This window comes from Procambarus clarkii, chromosome 48, assembly GCF_040958095.1.
Source record: "Procambarus clarkii isolate CNS0578487 chromosome 48, FALCON_Pclarkii_2.0, whole genome shotgun sequence".
NCBI lineage: Eukaryota > Metazoa > Arthropoda > Malacostraca > Decapoda > Cambaridae > Procambarus > Procambarus clarkii.
Window position 1 is genome coordinate 8,255,890 of NC_091197.1, and position 14,923 is coordinate 8,270,812.

Genomic DNA, 14,923 nt, shown 5'->3' on the forward strand with positions numbered 1-14,923 from the left:
TAAGACCACTATTCATACTATGATCACCGTGTGTTAAGACCACCATTCATACTATGATCACTGTGTGTTAAGACCACCATTCATACTATGATCACTGTGTGTTAAGACCACCATTCATACTATGATCACTGTGTGTTAAGACCACATTCATACTATGATCACTGTGTGTTAAGACCACCATTCATACTATGATCACTGTGTGTTAAGACCACCATTCATACTATGATCACTGTGTGTTAAGACCACATTCATACTATGATCACTGTGTGTTAAGACCACCATTCATACTATGATCACTGTGTGTTAAGACCACCATTCATACTATGATCACTGTGTGTTAAGACCACCATTCATACTATGATCACCGTGTGTTAAGACCACCATTCATACTATGATCACTGTGTGTTAAGACCACCATTCATACTATAATCACTGTGTGTTAAGACCACCATTCATACTATGATCACTGTGTGTTAAGACCACCATTCATACTATGATCACTGTGTGTTAAGACCACCATTCATACTATGATCACCGTGTGTTAAGACCACCATTCATACTATGATCACTGTGTGTTAAGACCACCATTCATACTATGATCACTGTGTGTTAAGACCAACATTCATACTATGATCACCGTGTGTTAAGACCACCATTCATACTATGATCACCGTGTGTTAAGACCACCATTCATACTATGATCACTGTGTGTTAAGACCACCATTCATACTATAATCACTGTGTGTTAAGACCACCATTCATACTATGATCACTGTGTGTTAAGACCACCATTCATACTATGATCACCGTGTGTTAAGACCACATTCATACTATGATCACTGTGTGTTAAGACCACCATTCATACTATAATCACTGTGTGTTAAGACCACCATTCATACTATGATCACCGTGTGTTAAGACCACCATTCATACTATGATCACTGTGTGTTAAGACCACCATTCATACTATGATCACCGTGTGTTAAGACCACCATTCATACTATGATCACTGTGTGTTAATGTGGTTAATGTTAGTGTTTTATCTTTATTTGAGTGCATTTTCTGGGCGAACAAGCTGGTGCTCGTCAGAGCTGTGATGTCATTTCCCTCGTCACTACCTCCCTCTGTCAGGTGATGTGTTGTTACCAGTAACAGGTGACCTGTCATGTCACGCTCTGACCTGATCATGTCATGACCTCGCCCTTGAGTGGTCAGTGGCCTGGCACTCTGTTGTCTGACGGCCGAGAAGAGCGAGGATGCTGGCTAATTAAGACCACAACCTTCCCCCACCCTGCAAAGTACACATGCCGACTATCCATAGTCAAATGATAGCCGGCGTGTGTACTTTGTACGGTTAAGGTGGCGAAGGTTCTGGCTGTTTGGACAGTGATTGTTGCGGAGGAGCTGTTGACTACTCTGCCTGGTAGAACCTCTCTCTATATCTCTCTATATCTCTCTCTCTCGCTCTATCTGTCTTTCTATCTATCTCTATATATATCTTTCTCTCTCTCTCTCTCGCTCTACCTGTCTCTATCTATCTCTCTCTCTCTCTCTCTCTCTCTCTCTCTCTCTCTCTCTCTCTCTCTCTCTCTCTCTCTCCCTCTCCCTCTCCCTCTCCCTCTCCCTCTCCCTCTCTCCCTCTCCCTCTCCCTCTCCCTCCCTCTCCCTCCCTCCCTCCCTTTACCCCTGTTCCTCCTCCTTTCATACCGTCTTCGACCTCCTTATTGAGCCACCGAGGATACACAACAGAAGGCGACTCGGGCTTGAGAGTGCGAGTGTCTTCCCATCACCATCAGGGAGTGACAGTTCAAGGGCCTCCAGGACCCGGCCACCCTTGGAGACGCCGCCTGCGTCTTGGTAAATACCAACTGATGGTAGGTTAGAAGGGACGGGACAGCCTTTGTCCACACTCCAATCCTGCCTGCTGTACCTTAAGAAATGGGAGAGCGAGGATCTCGGATTTGACAATATATGACATAGGAAGGAAGAGGAATGAAAGGAACTGAGCATTAATGGGAGAAATGGGTAAGGAAAATTGGGAGAGGCACCCAATTCTTCATTCCCGCGAGGGAAGAAAGCGGGATATGTTCAGTCTAGGAAAAGAAGAATTGCGATCTGACTGGGCCTTAAGAAGGTGGTGTCAGCTTTGTCAGCGAGGGGATTTGGGGGCTTGGCATTACTGAGAGCTTGGAGGGAGGGCAGGGGAGAGAGAGGTGGGAATACAGGAGGGAGATAGCGACAATCTGGTGGTCACTACTGAAGGGATGAGTCGACTTGGGAAGGAATATTGCGTGTACAACCTTCCAGGATCTTGCGGGCTGTGTTTGGATTAAATTCGTCTACAGTAAAGTTTGAATTTAAACGAGAATATGTGTCTTAAGGCAGCTTGATCCTATTTGAAGCCGTAAGGGATAATGCTGTATGCCGGATATTGACTTTTAAACTGAACTAGAATCTAACATTACCTCTGTAGGAGGGACTCGAACTCAGGACTGTCTGGCCTTCTGATGAGTACGATGATTGCCAGACCATCCACGCCCATCTTCAGTATAGCTTCACTGTACTTTTACTGATACTTGTTCACTGTACCTTGTCTCCGTCAGTTACTGTGTTAATAATCACTGTTACTTTCATACTTGCTACTTCACTGTGACGTCATTTCTGTCACTTGTCTCACTGCTACTTCCCACTTCCTCACATGTGTCTCAAGACGACCAGTGATGCTCACACCACTCTGGTCCTACCGCACAAGACAGTGTGTTCTCCTTCTTCAGGAAAGACCTGGGTGAATACTGGCTGGGAAACATGGTTGTTGTAGTATGGAACAAATTGCCGGGTATCGCAATAGACTAGGGATCACTGGAGTGTTTCAAGCGTAGGTTAGACATATATGTGAGTTTGGGTGAATACGTAGGCCATCTATGGTTCACTTTAATCTTATGTTGTTATCTCTGGCAGATATAATCATGCAACAAGTTCCAAATAGTCTCCGTTAATTAGTTGATAGTTGTTGAGTGGGAGTGGGGGGGGGTAGTGATGAGCACTGGGAGGGGGGAGTGATGAGCACTGGGAGGGGGGGGAGTGATGAGCACTGGGAGGGGGGGGGAGTGATGAGCACTGGGAGGGGGGGGAGTGATGAGCACTGGGAGGGGGGGAGTGATGAGCACTGGGAGGGGGGAGTGATGAGCACTGGGAGGGGGGGGAGTGTGTGAGCACTGGGAGGGGGGGGGAGTGATGAGCACTGGGAGGGGGGGGAGTGATGAGCACTGGGAGGGGGGGTAGTGATGAGCACTGGGAGGGGGGGAGTGATGAGCACTGGGAGGGGGGGGAGTGATGAGCACTGGGAGGGGGGAGTGATGAGCACTGGGAGGGGGGGGAGTGATGAGCACTGGGAGGGGGGGAGTGATGAGCACTGGGAGGGGGGGAGTGATGAGCACTGGGAGTCGTTAGTGTTGACAGTCTCCTTTGATCACTTGAGATTAATTATGCGGACAGACCGCTGTTGGACACCTCGCTGTTGGACACCTCGCTGTTGGACACCTCGCTGTTGGACACCTCCTTGTTGGACACCTTCCTGTTGGACACCTTGCTGTTGGACACCTCCCTGTTGAACACCTTGCTGTTGGACACCTCGCTGTTGGACACCTTCCTGTTGGACACCTTCCTGTTGGACACCTCGCTGTTGGACACCTCCCTGTTGGACACCTCCCTGTTGGACACCTCCCTGTTGGACACCTCCCTGTTGGACACCTCCCTGTTGGACACCTCGCTGTTGGACACCTCGCTGTTGGACACCTCCCTGTTGAACACCTTGCTGTTGGACACCTCGCTGTTGGACACCTCGCTGTTGGACACCTCCCTGTTGGACACCTCCCTGTTGGACACCTTGCTGTTGGACACTTTGCTGTTGGACACCTCCCTGTTGGACACCTTGCTGTTGGACACCTCCCTGTTGGACACCTTGCTGTTGGACACATTGCTGTTGGACACCTTGCTGTTAGGACACCTTGCTGTTGGACACCTTGCTGTTGGACACCTTGCTGTTGGACTACCTTGGCTGTTGGACACCTTGCTGTTGATGACGCCCTTGCGGTTGGACAGCCCTCCCTGTGGACACCGATCGCTTGTTGGACAGTTTGCTGATTGGGACACCTCCCTGTTGGACACCTCCCTGTTGGACACCATCGCTGATTGGACAACCTCGCTGTTGGACAGCCTCGCTGTTGGACACTCCCTATTGGCCCCCTCGCTGTTGGACCACCTCGCTGTTGGACACCGCGCTGTTGGACACCTTGCTGTGGAGCAGCCTCCCTGTTGAACACCTTGTCATGTGTGAACACCTTGCTGTTGGACACCTTGCTGTTGGGGACACCTCGCTGTAGGGACACCTGTGCATGTTGGACACCTCCCTGTTGGACATCTTGCTAGTTGGGCACCTCCCTGTTGGAACCTCGCTGTTGGACAACTCGCTGTGGACAGTTTGGGCGGAGTTGAAACACACCAAGTGTTGGACACTTTCCTTTTTTTGTAGCAGGGATATTCCTGCGCGGGCCCTAAGCCACTGGCTGGCTCACTAAGTGTTGTTTCTGACTTAGGCGGAGTGTGAGTATTTATGACTCGTATGGTCGCTTCAGTAAGATTTTGTCCCACGTGTTTAACAACAACTTCTGCTCTGTTGAATCTAAGTTGAAATCTTAATGGGTTTGTAACGGTGCACTGTGTTAGATAATGTTCCAGTGGTCTGTCGGGCATTTCTCCACAGTGCTGACATTTCCTCTCATCTTCCGGAACTTGTAAGCCAATTTCCCATGCACATGGGTATCCAAGCCTGATGTGATGTAAGTGTACTTCTTTTGCTTCCAAATGGTTCGTAGTTGGTTGAATTCTTGTACCAGCCCTGCAGATCCTGATGTTTCAACTGCTCTTTTGTGGTCACTGTACATCTTCTGCATCACATCACCGCGATATACGACCTACCATCACCTCACAGACACGGGAGGCAATCGCCGTAGAAAGAGACGTTATTGTCTTGACAACAACGTCTCTTTCTTGGCGATTAACTAATGCACAAACAACAGGGCTCCATCAAGGAGCATATAATCTCCTCTCACAACCAGACCATCACCAGAGAAATCTTAACAAGCAACACAGAAATTATCGACAGATACATCGCCTAGAAAAGTAGACTCGACATCAGCGAGGCACTACTCATCAAAAGTCAAACCAGAAATCAACAGCCAATTATCACATAATTACATTCTACCCACTTCAAAACACCGAACCAGCACAGAGGCAAGAAGATAAATGTATACCCATGGTTATATATATATACCCATTGTTTCGTGTTTTGTCTTTACCCATTGATTGGTTTCCTATCACTTCACCCAAAAACAAATAAGCACGATCTGAGTATGCAAAATAAATATATATATATATATATATATATATATATATATATATATATATATATATATATATATATATATATATATATATATATATGTATATATATATATATATATATATATATATATATATATATATATATATATATATTTTTAACACTATGCAAGAGGTTATCTTATATGAGGATATCCATCATGGATAAGTAGCACATAACACAGGTCAATTAGGCATTCATTCGAAAGTAATTAGTTAAGTTAATATCTTCCGGAAGAGTGAGCTAATGAAGGGCAGTGATGCTAATTAGCTTAGATCAGGTCTCACACGTTTCAGGCCGCCCCTAAGCAAGGTTTCCGGCGCGTCTTAATGGTGTTCAAACATTGTCATCCTATTGTGTTCACCTAGTTGTGCTGGCGGGGGTTGAGCTCTTTCGGCCTGCCTCTCAACTATCAATCAATCAACTGTTACTAACTACTAAGTAATTTTTTTCACACACACACACACACACACACACACACACACACACACACACACACACACACACACACACACACACACACACTTTGCGGGACCAAAGAGCCAAAGCTCATCCCCCGCAAGCACAAATAGGTGAGTACACACACTCACACCAGGATACAGCCCGTAGCAGCTGTCTAACTCCCAGGTACCTAGTTACTGCTAGGTAACAGTAGCATCAGGGTGAAGGAAACTCTGCCCATTTTTTTTTTTCCGGCGGTGCGTGGGGATCGAACCCTGGTCCCTAGATTCACGAGTCTAGAGCTCTGTCCATTCAATACTTGCAGTAATTATTCACTATCACAATAAAAAAAAAACTTCCTAACATCTCTGTGACTCATCTGAGTTTCAAGCTTCCACCCATGTCCCCTCGTTCTGTTACTATTCCGTGTGAACATTTCGTCTATGTCCACTCTGTCAATCCCCCTGAGTATTTTATACGTTCCCCCTATCCCCCCTCTCTCTTCTTTTTTTCTAGTGTCGTAAGGCACAGTTCCTTCAGGCGCTCCTTATACCCCATACCTCGTAACACTGGGACGAGTCGCGTTGCAAACTTCTGAACCTTTTCCAGTTTCCTAATGTGCTTCTTCAGATGGGGACTCCATGATGAGGCGGCATACTCCAAGACTGGCCTCACGTAGGTAGTGTAAAGCGCCCTAAATACCTCCATACTTAGGTTTCTAAATGATGTTCTAACTTTTGCCAGTGTAGAGTACGCTGCTGTCGTTATCCTATTTATATGTGCTTCAGGAGATAGATTAAGTGATTACGGCCACGCCCAGGTCTCTTTCGCGCGTCGTCACAGGTAGGCTGTTCCCCTTCATTGTGTACTGTCCCTTTGGTCTCCTATCACCTAGTCCCATTTCCATAACTTTACATTCGCTCGTGTTGAACTCCAGTAGCCATTTGTCTGACCATCTCTGCAACCTGTTCAGGTCCTCTTGGAGGATCCTGCAATCCTCATCTGTCACAACTCTTCTCATCAACTTTCCTGCGAACATCAACATGTAGGACTCTACTCCTGTAAACATGTCGTTAACATATACTAGAAATAAAATTAGAATTCACAAATAGAATTGTGTGTGTGTGTGTGTGTGTGTGTGTGTGTGTGTGTGTGTGTGTGTGTGTGTGTGTGTGTGTGTGTGTGTGTGTTTATTTGCGGAGACAAGTTTCAACCTGAAAATAACAATCAACTTTCTCTCGTCCGCAGTTTTGTGTTGTGGAGCCCCATCCACCCGGGTGGTGAGGCTGGAGACTGACCACACTACTCCTCCACTGCTCCTCCACCTCCTGTGTCTTCCACCACCACTCGTATCCCAACCTCCGCAGCCGCCACCACCACTATCCAATGGGCGCCCGGATCTTCCTTCACTAATAATACACTCTGAACCACAACACACTGATGGACAGCAACAGTCACCACAGCGCCATGGTCTACAAGAAGACCTCACAAAGGGGGAGTCGAGGTCCCCACAACAGCATCTCACAGAGCTAAGCAAGGAGGAGGTAACAACGAAGGAGGTAACAACGAAGGAGGTAATAACGGAGGAGGTACCCACTAAGGAGCTAACAAGGGAGGCCTCCTGGTACCTGGACAACCTTCACCCAGACCTCAGGTGAGTCAAAACAAGCAGTGTTTTGTTTACAACATTATACCTTTACTTGAGAAGTAAGAAAGCCTTGATAACTGTTGTTTATTTGGTCTTTATAATGTGGACGAGTATGGAAGGACAGGTGTTGTATCACGGCCTCTGTCAGGCCATTTAAGCAGTGCAAAAGCGCGCTCACACGCTCCCCAGGCTGTTCCTGCAAGTTGTCACTCCATTAAAAAGGCATTTGTTTTGCCTAACCAGAAATGTTACAAGCCCAAGCCATCCCCTTAACCTATGGAGACTGATGCTGAGAAAACGTCGATGTTTGGGTGCTGTTATTTTTACTAATGGGTCACATTTTTAACGGATTGGTCGATTTAATTAATACTACAACCCACTAACTGAGAGGATGATGTATTACAGTGTAGTAAGAGAGTTCAGACACCTACGTCAGTCAGGTTACTGGACAGTGGACTGTGTTCCCCGCCACCACACTGGCGAGGTACACACCATTCAGAGTGTACCTCGTGGTCAGTATACACCACGAAGTGTATACTCACGCAGCTCAGTGTATTCCCCGTCACTACACCGGCGAGTGTATGCTTGAAAGGAAAAGAAAACTTTCTAATCTTTTTTCGGCACTTCTGTTTCCATAGCTTGAGTGTATCACCTCTTGTCTTTGAGGTTGTCGGTTTCAAGAATTCCTCTTTGTCAATTTGGTCGATTTCTGTTATTATTTTAGTTAAAATTATTTTAGTTAGAAACGCTTTGCGTAATAGTGGCTTTAGGCATTGTATGTACTAGCTCTATCTATAAATCCATCAATCTTTGTAAAATCTCTTGTATGTATGTACCTTACCTAAATAAACATTTATTTATTTATTATTATTTATGTGGTGATGACCTCATTCATCGACTGCATATTGCCAGCACTCACCTCAGGTTGTCAACACCTGCGTCAACACTGCGCGCAGATGTGCATCTTTTTTTTTTTTTTTTTTTTTTTTGTGATATATACAAGAGTTGTTACATTCTTGTACAGCCACTAGTACGCGTAGCGTTTCGGGCAAGTCCTTAATCCTATGGTCCCTGGAATACGATCCCCTGCCGCGAAGAATCGTTAAACATCTTCGTCCAAGAGTGACTACACTCTTACAGGCAGACGATCTTGAGCAGTGGCGCAGCACACGCTATATAGCTAGTTCGTGGCCCAGCAAAGAATATTTATAACTTTTATAATAAAACACAGAAAAGGCCCTTAGCTGTTTTGTTCTGCATTCCTCCCTACTACAAGAGAGCTACAACCACAACTAAACTCCAATTAATACTCTGGCTCTTTGGTCCCGCCTCTCAACTGTCAATTATCCCATGGATAAAGTCTCTCATGATTACTAGTCCAGATCCATTCCTGCTAGCGACAGAAGCTGCTCTCTCTATTATGTTAATGGTGGCCATGTTGTTTCTATCATATTCCTGTCTGGGTCTTCTGTCATTTGGTGGTGGGTTACATATGACTACAACTATAAGTTTTAGTCCTTCAATTTCTATGGTACCTGTTATGTAGTCACTGAACCCTTCACAGCCCTGAATAACCATTTCCTCAAAACTCCAGCCTTTTCTTATAAGAAGAGCAACACCACCTCCTCCCCTTCATTCTCTTTTCTCACTACATAGTAGTCCTGTGGAAACACTGCATTTGTTATGGTTTTCGTTAGCTTTGTTTCTGTGAGTGCTATTATGTCTGGGTTTTCTTCTAGTTCCCATTCTCCAAGTTCATTTGTTTAATTTGAAATCCCATCTATGTTAGTGTACATTGTTTTGAGACTCACTTTCTTCTGTTCGTTCTCATGTCCCTTTCTTGGTGAGCGTCCTGCTGATGGGGGAAGCTGTTCCATAGATGTGAGGATTTGTGAGGTAGTTAACAGGGTCTCAGAAGATACTGGTGTGAGGAGTGGGGGGGGGTCAAGGGAAGAGGGGGGACAGGGAGGGTATGGGATGAAGGGGGGACAGGGAGGAAAAGGGGGGGGGAGGGGGACATGGTGGGAATCTGGAAGGGGTAGCAGGGTTTGGGGTAAGGGGGGGGCTCTATGCAGAGGAGGGTGATGGTGTTGCCCTCCCCTCTGGTGTTACTGGGTTGCTGATTGTGGGTTCCCCCCTCCCACCCTCTGGGGATGTTGTGATGTCGGTTGTGATTTCCTGGTTTTCTCCTCTTTCTCTGCGTCTCTTCCTTGCTTCTGCCTCCATGGCTTTCTTCTCTCTCGTTACGTCCCTCTCTCGCTTACATATACACACAGTTGTATATGTGACCCTCTCCCGCTCACATATACACACAGTTGTATATATGTGCCTCTCTCTCCCGCTCACATAAAGGCTGTTGTCCCACATGAAGGGGAGAGTATTAATACGAACACTACATGACATAAATATTGATGGAGCCGAGTACGCCAATTCCCTACCTAACAGGCTTAGTTAGACATGACCAATAATCCGGCAGAATTCACTTGGATTCTGTGTTTATTGCTCTAAACTGTTTTGCCTGTTGATGACTACTGTGAACAGTTGGACATATTGCATTGACGATATTGCAAACATATGTGGCTCATGGAAGGTCAGGAGGACAGGAGGCATTGCCGGGGGGTGAGGTGTTGTTGGGGGGAGGGTGAGGGAGGCGTGGTTGGGGGGGGGGGGTGTTGTAGGGAAAGGTACTTTGTGGGTGGTGTTTGGGGAATGTGTGCTGGAACATGTTGAATGTAAAGGTACTGTTGGGAAGTTTTGAGAGTAGAGATAATACTGTGGGGTGATACAGGCAACTGTTGTAGTGGGAGGTGATACAGGCAACTGTTGTAGTGGGAGGTGATACAGGCAACTGTTGTAGTGGGAGGTGATACAGGCAACTGTTGTAGTGGGAGGTGATACAGGCAACTGTTGTAGTGGGAGGTGATACAGGCAACTGTTGTAGTGGGAGGTGATACAGGCAACTGTTGTAGTGGGAGGTGATACAGGCAACTGTTGTAGTGGGAGGTGATACAGGCAACTGTTGTAGTGGGAGGTGATACAGGCAACTGTTGTAGTGGGAGGTGATACAGGCAACTGTTGTAGTGGGAGGTGATACAGGCAACTGTTGTAGTGGGAGGTGATACAGGCAACTGTTGTAGTGGGAGGTGATACAGGCAACTGTTGTAGTGGGAGGTGATACAGGCAACTGTTGTAGTGGGGGCTGATACAACCAACTGTTGTTGTGGGAGGTGTCACGGGATGCATTGAGGTGGGAGGTGGTGGTGCAGGCAAGATCCTGCACAGGAGAGGGTGAGAGCAGCAATACTCCGCTCTTCAGTCACCACTTATCACCAGGTCTGGGAGAAGGGAAATTAATGGGGAAAACTATGATTTTCGTGAGCCTCGAACTATTGGGGGGTATAATTTATTTACATAAATTCTCAGCCACTGCGGCGGGCTCTTTATTAAACCACGCGCGTACAAGTTTTTTTGGTGGCGGATAATAGAAGATTTACTGGGACATGGCGCCCAGAATTTCTTCCGTTTAGTAAAAAAAACGAAACTGCATTTAGCTACGAGCCAATGGGTGCTTTGCGCTAAATGAAACAGCAAAGCAGATCACTGTCTCCCGACTTTTCCTCCTTTCGGTCCACATTGATGACAGGAAAGTTAATGAAATAGCACAATACTGAATTGAAATTTAATGATAAAAAATAGTAAGGTGAAGCCGAATCTTTTCGTTTATTGCTGATCGTAAACTATTGTACCAAACACTCAGGTCTGATAGGAGAGAAATTACTGACTCCCAACGACCTGAAAGTACCAGCATAAAAATCTATGGTGTGTTCAGATCTGAAACCTATATATATATATATATGTGCAGCACAAAACGTCGACCAGACTGTGCGACACAGTGGTTGCCAGGATCAGGTTGGGTTACCGTTACCTGTGGCAGGTGGCTACAGGTGACGGATCTCCCAATCCTGAGCACTCCAGGTGCAAACTCTGTGAGCAGGAACTGGGGCACTTGCTTGCACACTACATCACCGAATGCCCAGTTATCAGACCATTCAGACCCGTTGGCATGAGGTACCTGGAGCTTTGCAATTACTTTATTCTCTCTTGTGTTCATATGATATCCTCATAATGTACTGAGAGTTTGCCAGTACAGGCTACTGATCACATGCCTCTGTATGACTAACAATCCTGCGTGATGGGGATTTTTAGCATCACGTAGCGAGTTTTTGGACACGTTGTATTCCCCTTCATATAATCTAGGATAGCTGCACAAATGTAGATGATCCTAAATGCTAATAAAATATATATATATATATATATATATATATATATATATATATATATATATATATATATATATATATATATATATATATATATATAATATGTATATATATATGAATTATCCCAACAGTGAAAAGAAATGTACGAAAGATTGAGAAAATTCGTGTTAGAATTATTAATCTTACTTTTTCGGTCATATTTAATAATATATGTCTACAGGAAAGACTGCTACCAAAATATACTAATATATATATATATATATATATATATATATATATATATATATATATATATATATATATATATATATATATTACCAGTTGCTGCGGATAAAACAGCTCCCACAGCGTGAAGTGTAAGGAAGGGGGTTGGGGAGCACGGTCGAGCCTCCGAGGTGTTGCAGTTTTTCAAGTGAAGGTGAGAGTGTTATCAATATTTGATCCTCCTGGTGTCGGGAAATCAGGGGAGTCAGTTACTCTGGGAATTATGAGGAAGTAACAGCGGCTAATGGTCTAGGGTCTCTACTGATCACAGATTGATATGTCCTTACACTGTGAAGCAAGGAATGACAAAGCTTTACTTTGTAGTGCTATTTAAAGTTAGCTTTGATGAATACTCTAATGGGTATGTCTTGGACATCATTAAAAGTAAGGGAAACCGTCATGGTACCTCTGATGAAACAGCCAGCACCACAGTATCCGCACCACCTCGCACACGGGAGACATCTCCCGTCACGCAGGGTGCAGTCGCACCTCCACAGATCTCCAGTATCATCAATTAATACTGGTAATGGCTCCAAAGGGCCACCACTTCCGGGCTATTCATGCCCGTGCCACCTTTTGGGTGGCTTAATCTTTATCAATCAATCAATCACCACCTCGTAAACTATTCTACTGCAACTTTTTTTTCTTCAGCACCAAAAATAGAGAAAGAGGCCTGAAAGATATTAGAGAGAGACACGAGACCCCGACCAATACAAACCAGAAGACAGAGTTGACAATCAACTACAAGAGCAAGAAGATCACCAAATTACTCACGAAGAACTCTCTCAACACAAAGCGAAGTGCCATGAATTAAACGAATGTCATGTATGCCTTCACACGCCCGCTTAGAGACTGTCAGCCCCAACGATCCCAATATATAGGCACGACAACATAGCTCCCATGGCTCCAGACAAAATACAAACAAGACAGTAAATGTGTCGGAAATTCCGACACTAAATACTAACTCCTGACTTACTAAGCAATTGCTGTTATGTTAGGCAATTATTAACACTAACTAACCCTAAATAGCTTAGTGAATCATTCAAAAGAAATTCGGATTTCACGGCTTCTCTTAGAAAATGGGACAATTTGCCACGTCACCTGATTTGATGTTTTATAAAACTTACATTAACTAATTCTTAAAATAACAGTCCGGAGAACACCAGCTACCACCAGGTACCACCAGCTACCACCAGGGGCTACCAGCCACCACCAGCCACCACCAGCCACCACCAGCCACCACCAGCCACCACCAGCTACCACCAGGGACCACCAGCCACCACCAGGAACCACCAGTCACCACCAGCCACCACCAGGGACCACCAGTCACCACCAGGGACCAACAGCTACCACCAGGGACCACCAGTCACCACCAGGGACCAACAGGGGACCACCAGTCACCACCAGGGACCAACAGCCACCACTTTACTACTGAAACACAGAAGCAGAGTTGCCACCTCAGTATATCACACACTAGAACCACCCCCACAAAGCACTAAATTATGTAAAGTTTTGTGTAGCAGTTTTGTCGTTTCACCTGCCTAGTATTTAATAATAAAATATACTATTGTATGAATAAAGAATATCTGTCTAATGAACTACTACTAAAGCCATGAACATTGTCGACGAATATTCGTATCCAAAGGGGAAGTTTAGCAAATTTGGTTCATACCGTTTAAATGGACAGGAACCGTTCACGTTCGTCGAGTATTATGGTTCCAGATGTGTACCAGTACAATTTAGCAAGTTTACACTTTTTAAATATATAAAATCTAAATTATTGAATCTTCAAAAAAAGAAGAAATGTCATATTATTAACTTATTAGTGATGTAATACTAATAATTTCCTGCCACTATCAGTTATCACCCACAAGCCATCATCTCCCTTTCTACCGATTCCATTATCCACTTACAGTGGATATATATATATATATATATATATATATATATATATATATATATATATATATATATATATATATATATGACTGCAACACTGGTGATGTCAAGCTTACTAGAGCAACAGAAAACAGTCAAAAAATCAATTATAATTTATATCGACTCTCATCATGTCTATCATAACATCCAATGATGGTGAGGATGAACACGAAGCAAACGCGTGTGCAGAACATTTTTTTTGTGTGTGTAAGCGACGTATTGGAAACGTGCTTGTCAGGAAGTGGCAGGCCAATTGCCTGTAATGGGCACGGGGCCTGCGGGGCCGCCCCAAGCAACAGCCTTTAGCACTCAGTTATTACTAAGACAAGCCCGGCCACAGTCCGGGCTTAGGCCCCCCTCCCCACTCTAGGTAATGAAATGGGGAAAAACTCGTGTAGTGAGAAGTGAGATTGTGCAGTCTGGACGCTTAAGCAGGGACGTCATCGGCGTGTCCCGAAAATGTAATAGGTAATAGGTATTAATATTCGTGCACCCCCGTGTTTGACTCTGAACATAGGGTGGTATGACATGTTATGAGTTCATACCAGTACCGAGGTAGCGGTGTCAACCCTCCATACCGCACCCTGCATAGATCAAACTACTTTTGATTACTTTTGGGGGACCATCCACTCCATTTGGTTAGGTTAGGCTAGCTTAGGTTAGCTTCAAAAGATTGTAACTTGATTAGCTAAACGAACTCTGGGGCTCAGTTCCTGAACCCATTATGTGCCTCTGTAACCTTTTCCACCACCGCCCACGGGATGGGTATGGGGTGCATAACAAAGAAGAAAGAGATTCTTAAATTATTATGTTTTTAGCACGTAAATGTAATTGAAATGAATATATTTTAAGCTAGTCAAATAAAGTTTGGTATAACGTACATAGATTCGCTTACTCAAAATATAACGAGTT

The 14,923-nt window shown here is 44.9% G+C and overlaps 2 protein-coding genes across 2 annotated transcripts in view; one reads left to right on the top strand and one right to left on the bottom strand.

Moving 5' to 3' along the window:
* Positions 1-3,483: 3,483 nt before the first annotated feature.
* On the bottom strand, positions 3,484-4,185 carry LOC123764656 (uncharacterized protein in mobD 3'region-like). The gene has a single exon (XM_045752631.2). The coding sequence runs from the start codon at positions 4,183-4,185 to the stop codon at positions 3,484-3,486; it is 702 nt and encodes a 233-aa protein (XP_045608587.2).
* A 2,340-nt stretch (positions 4,186-6,525) lies between these two features.
* The window catches only part of LOC138351004 (collagen alpha-1(XXII) chain-like), a 111,576-nt gene continuing 103,178 nt past the window's right edge, over positions 6,526-14,923 (top strand). The window contains exons 1-2 of the mRNA XM_069302474.1: positions 6,526-6,556; positions 7,130-7,535. Coding sequence (XP_069158575.1) covers positions 6,526-6,556; positions 7,130-7,535 — 437 coding nt within the window. The remainder of the gene's footprint in view (positions 6,557-7,129; positions 7,536-14,923) is intronic.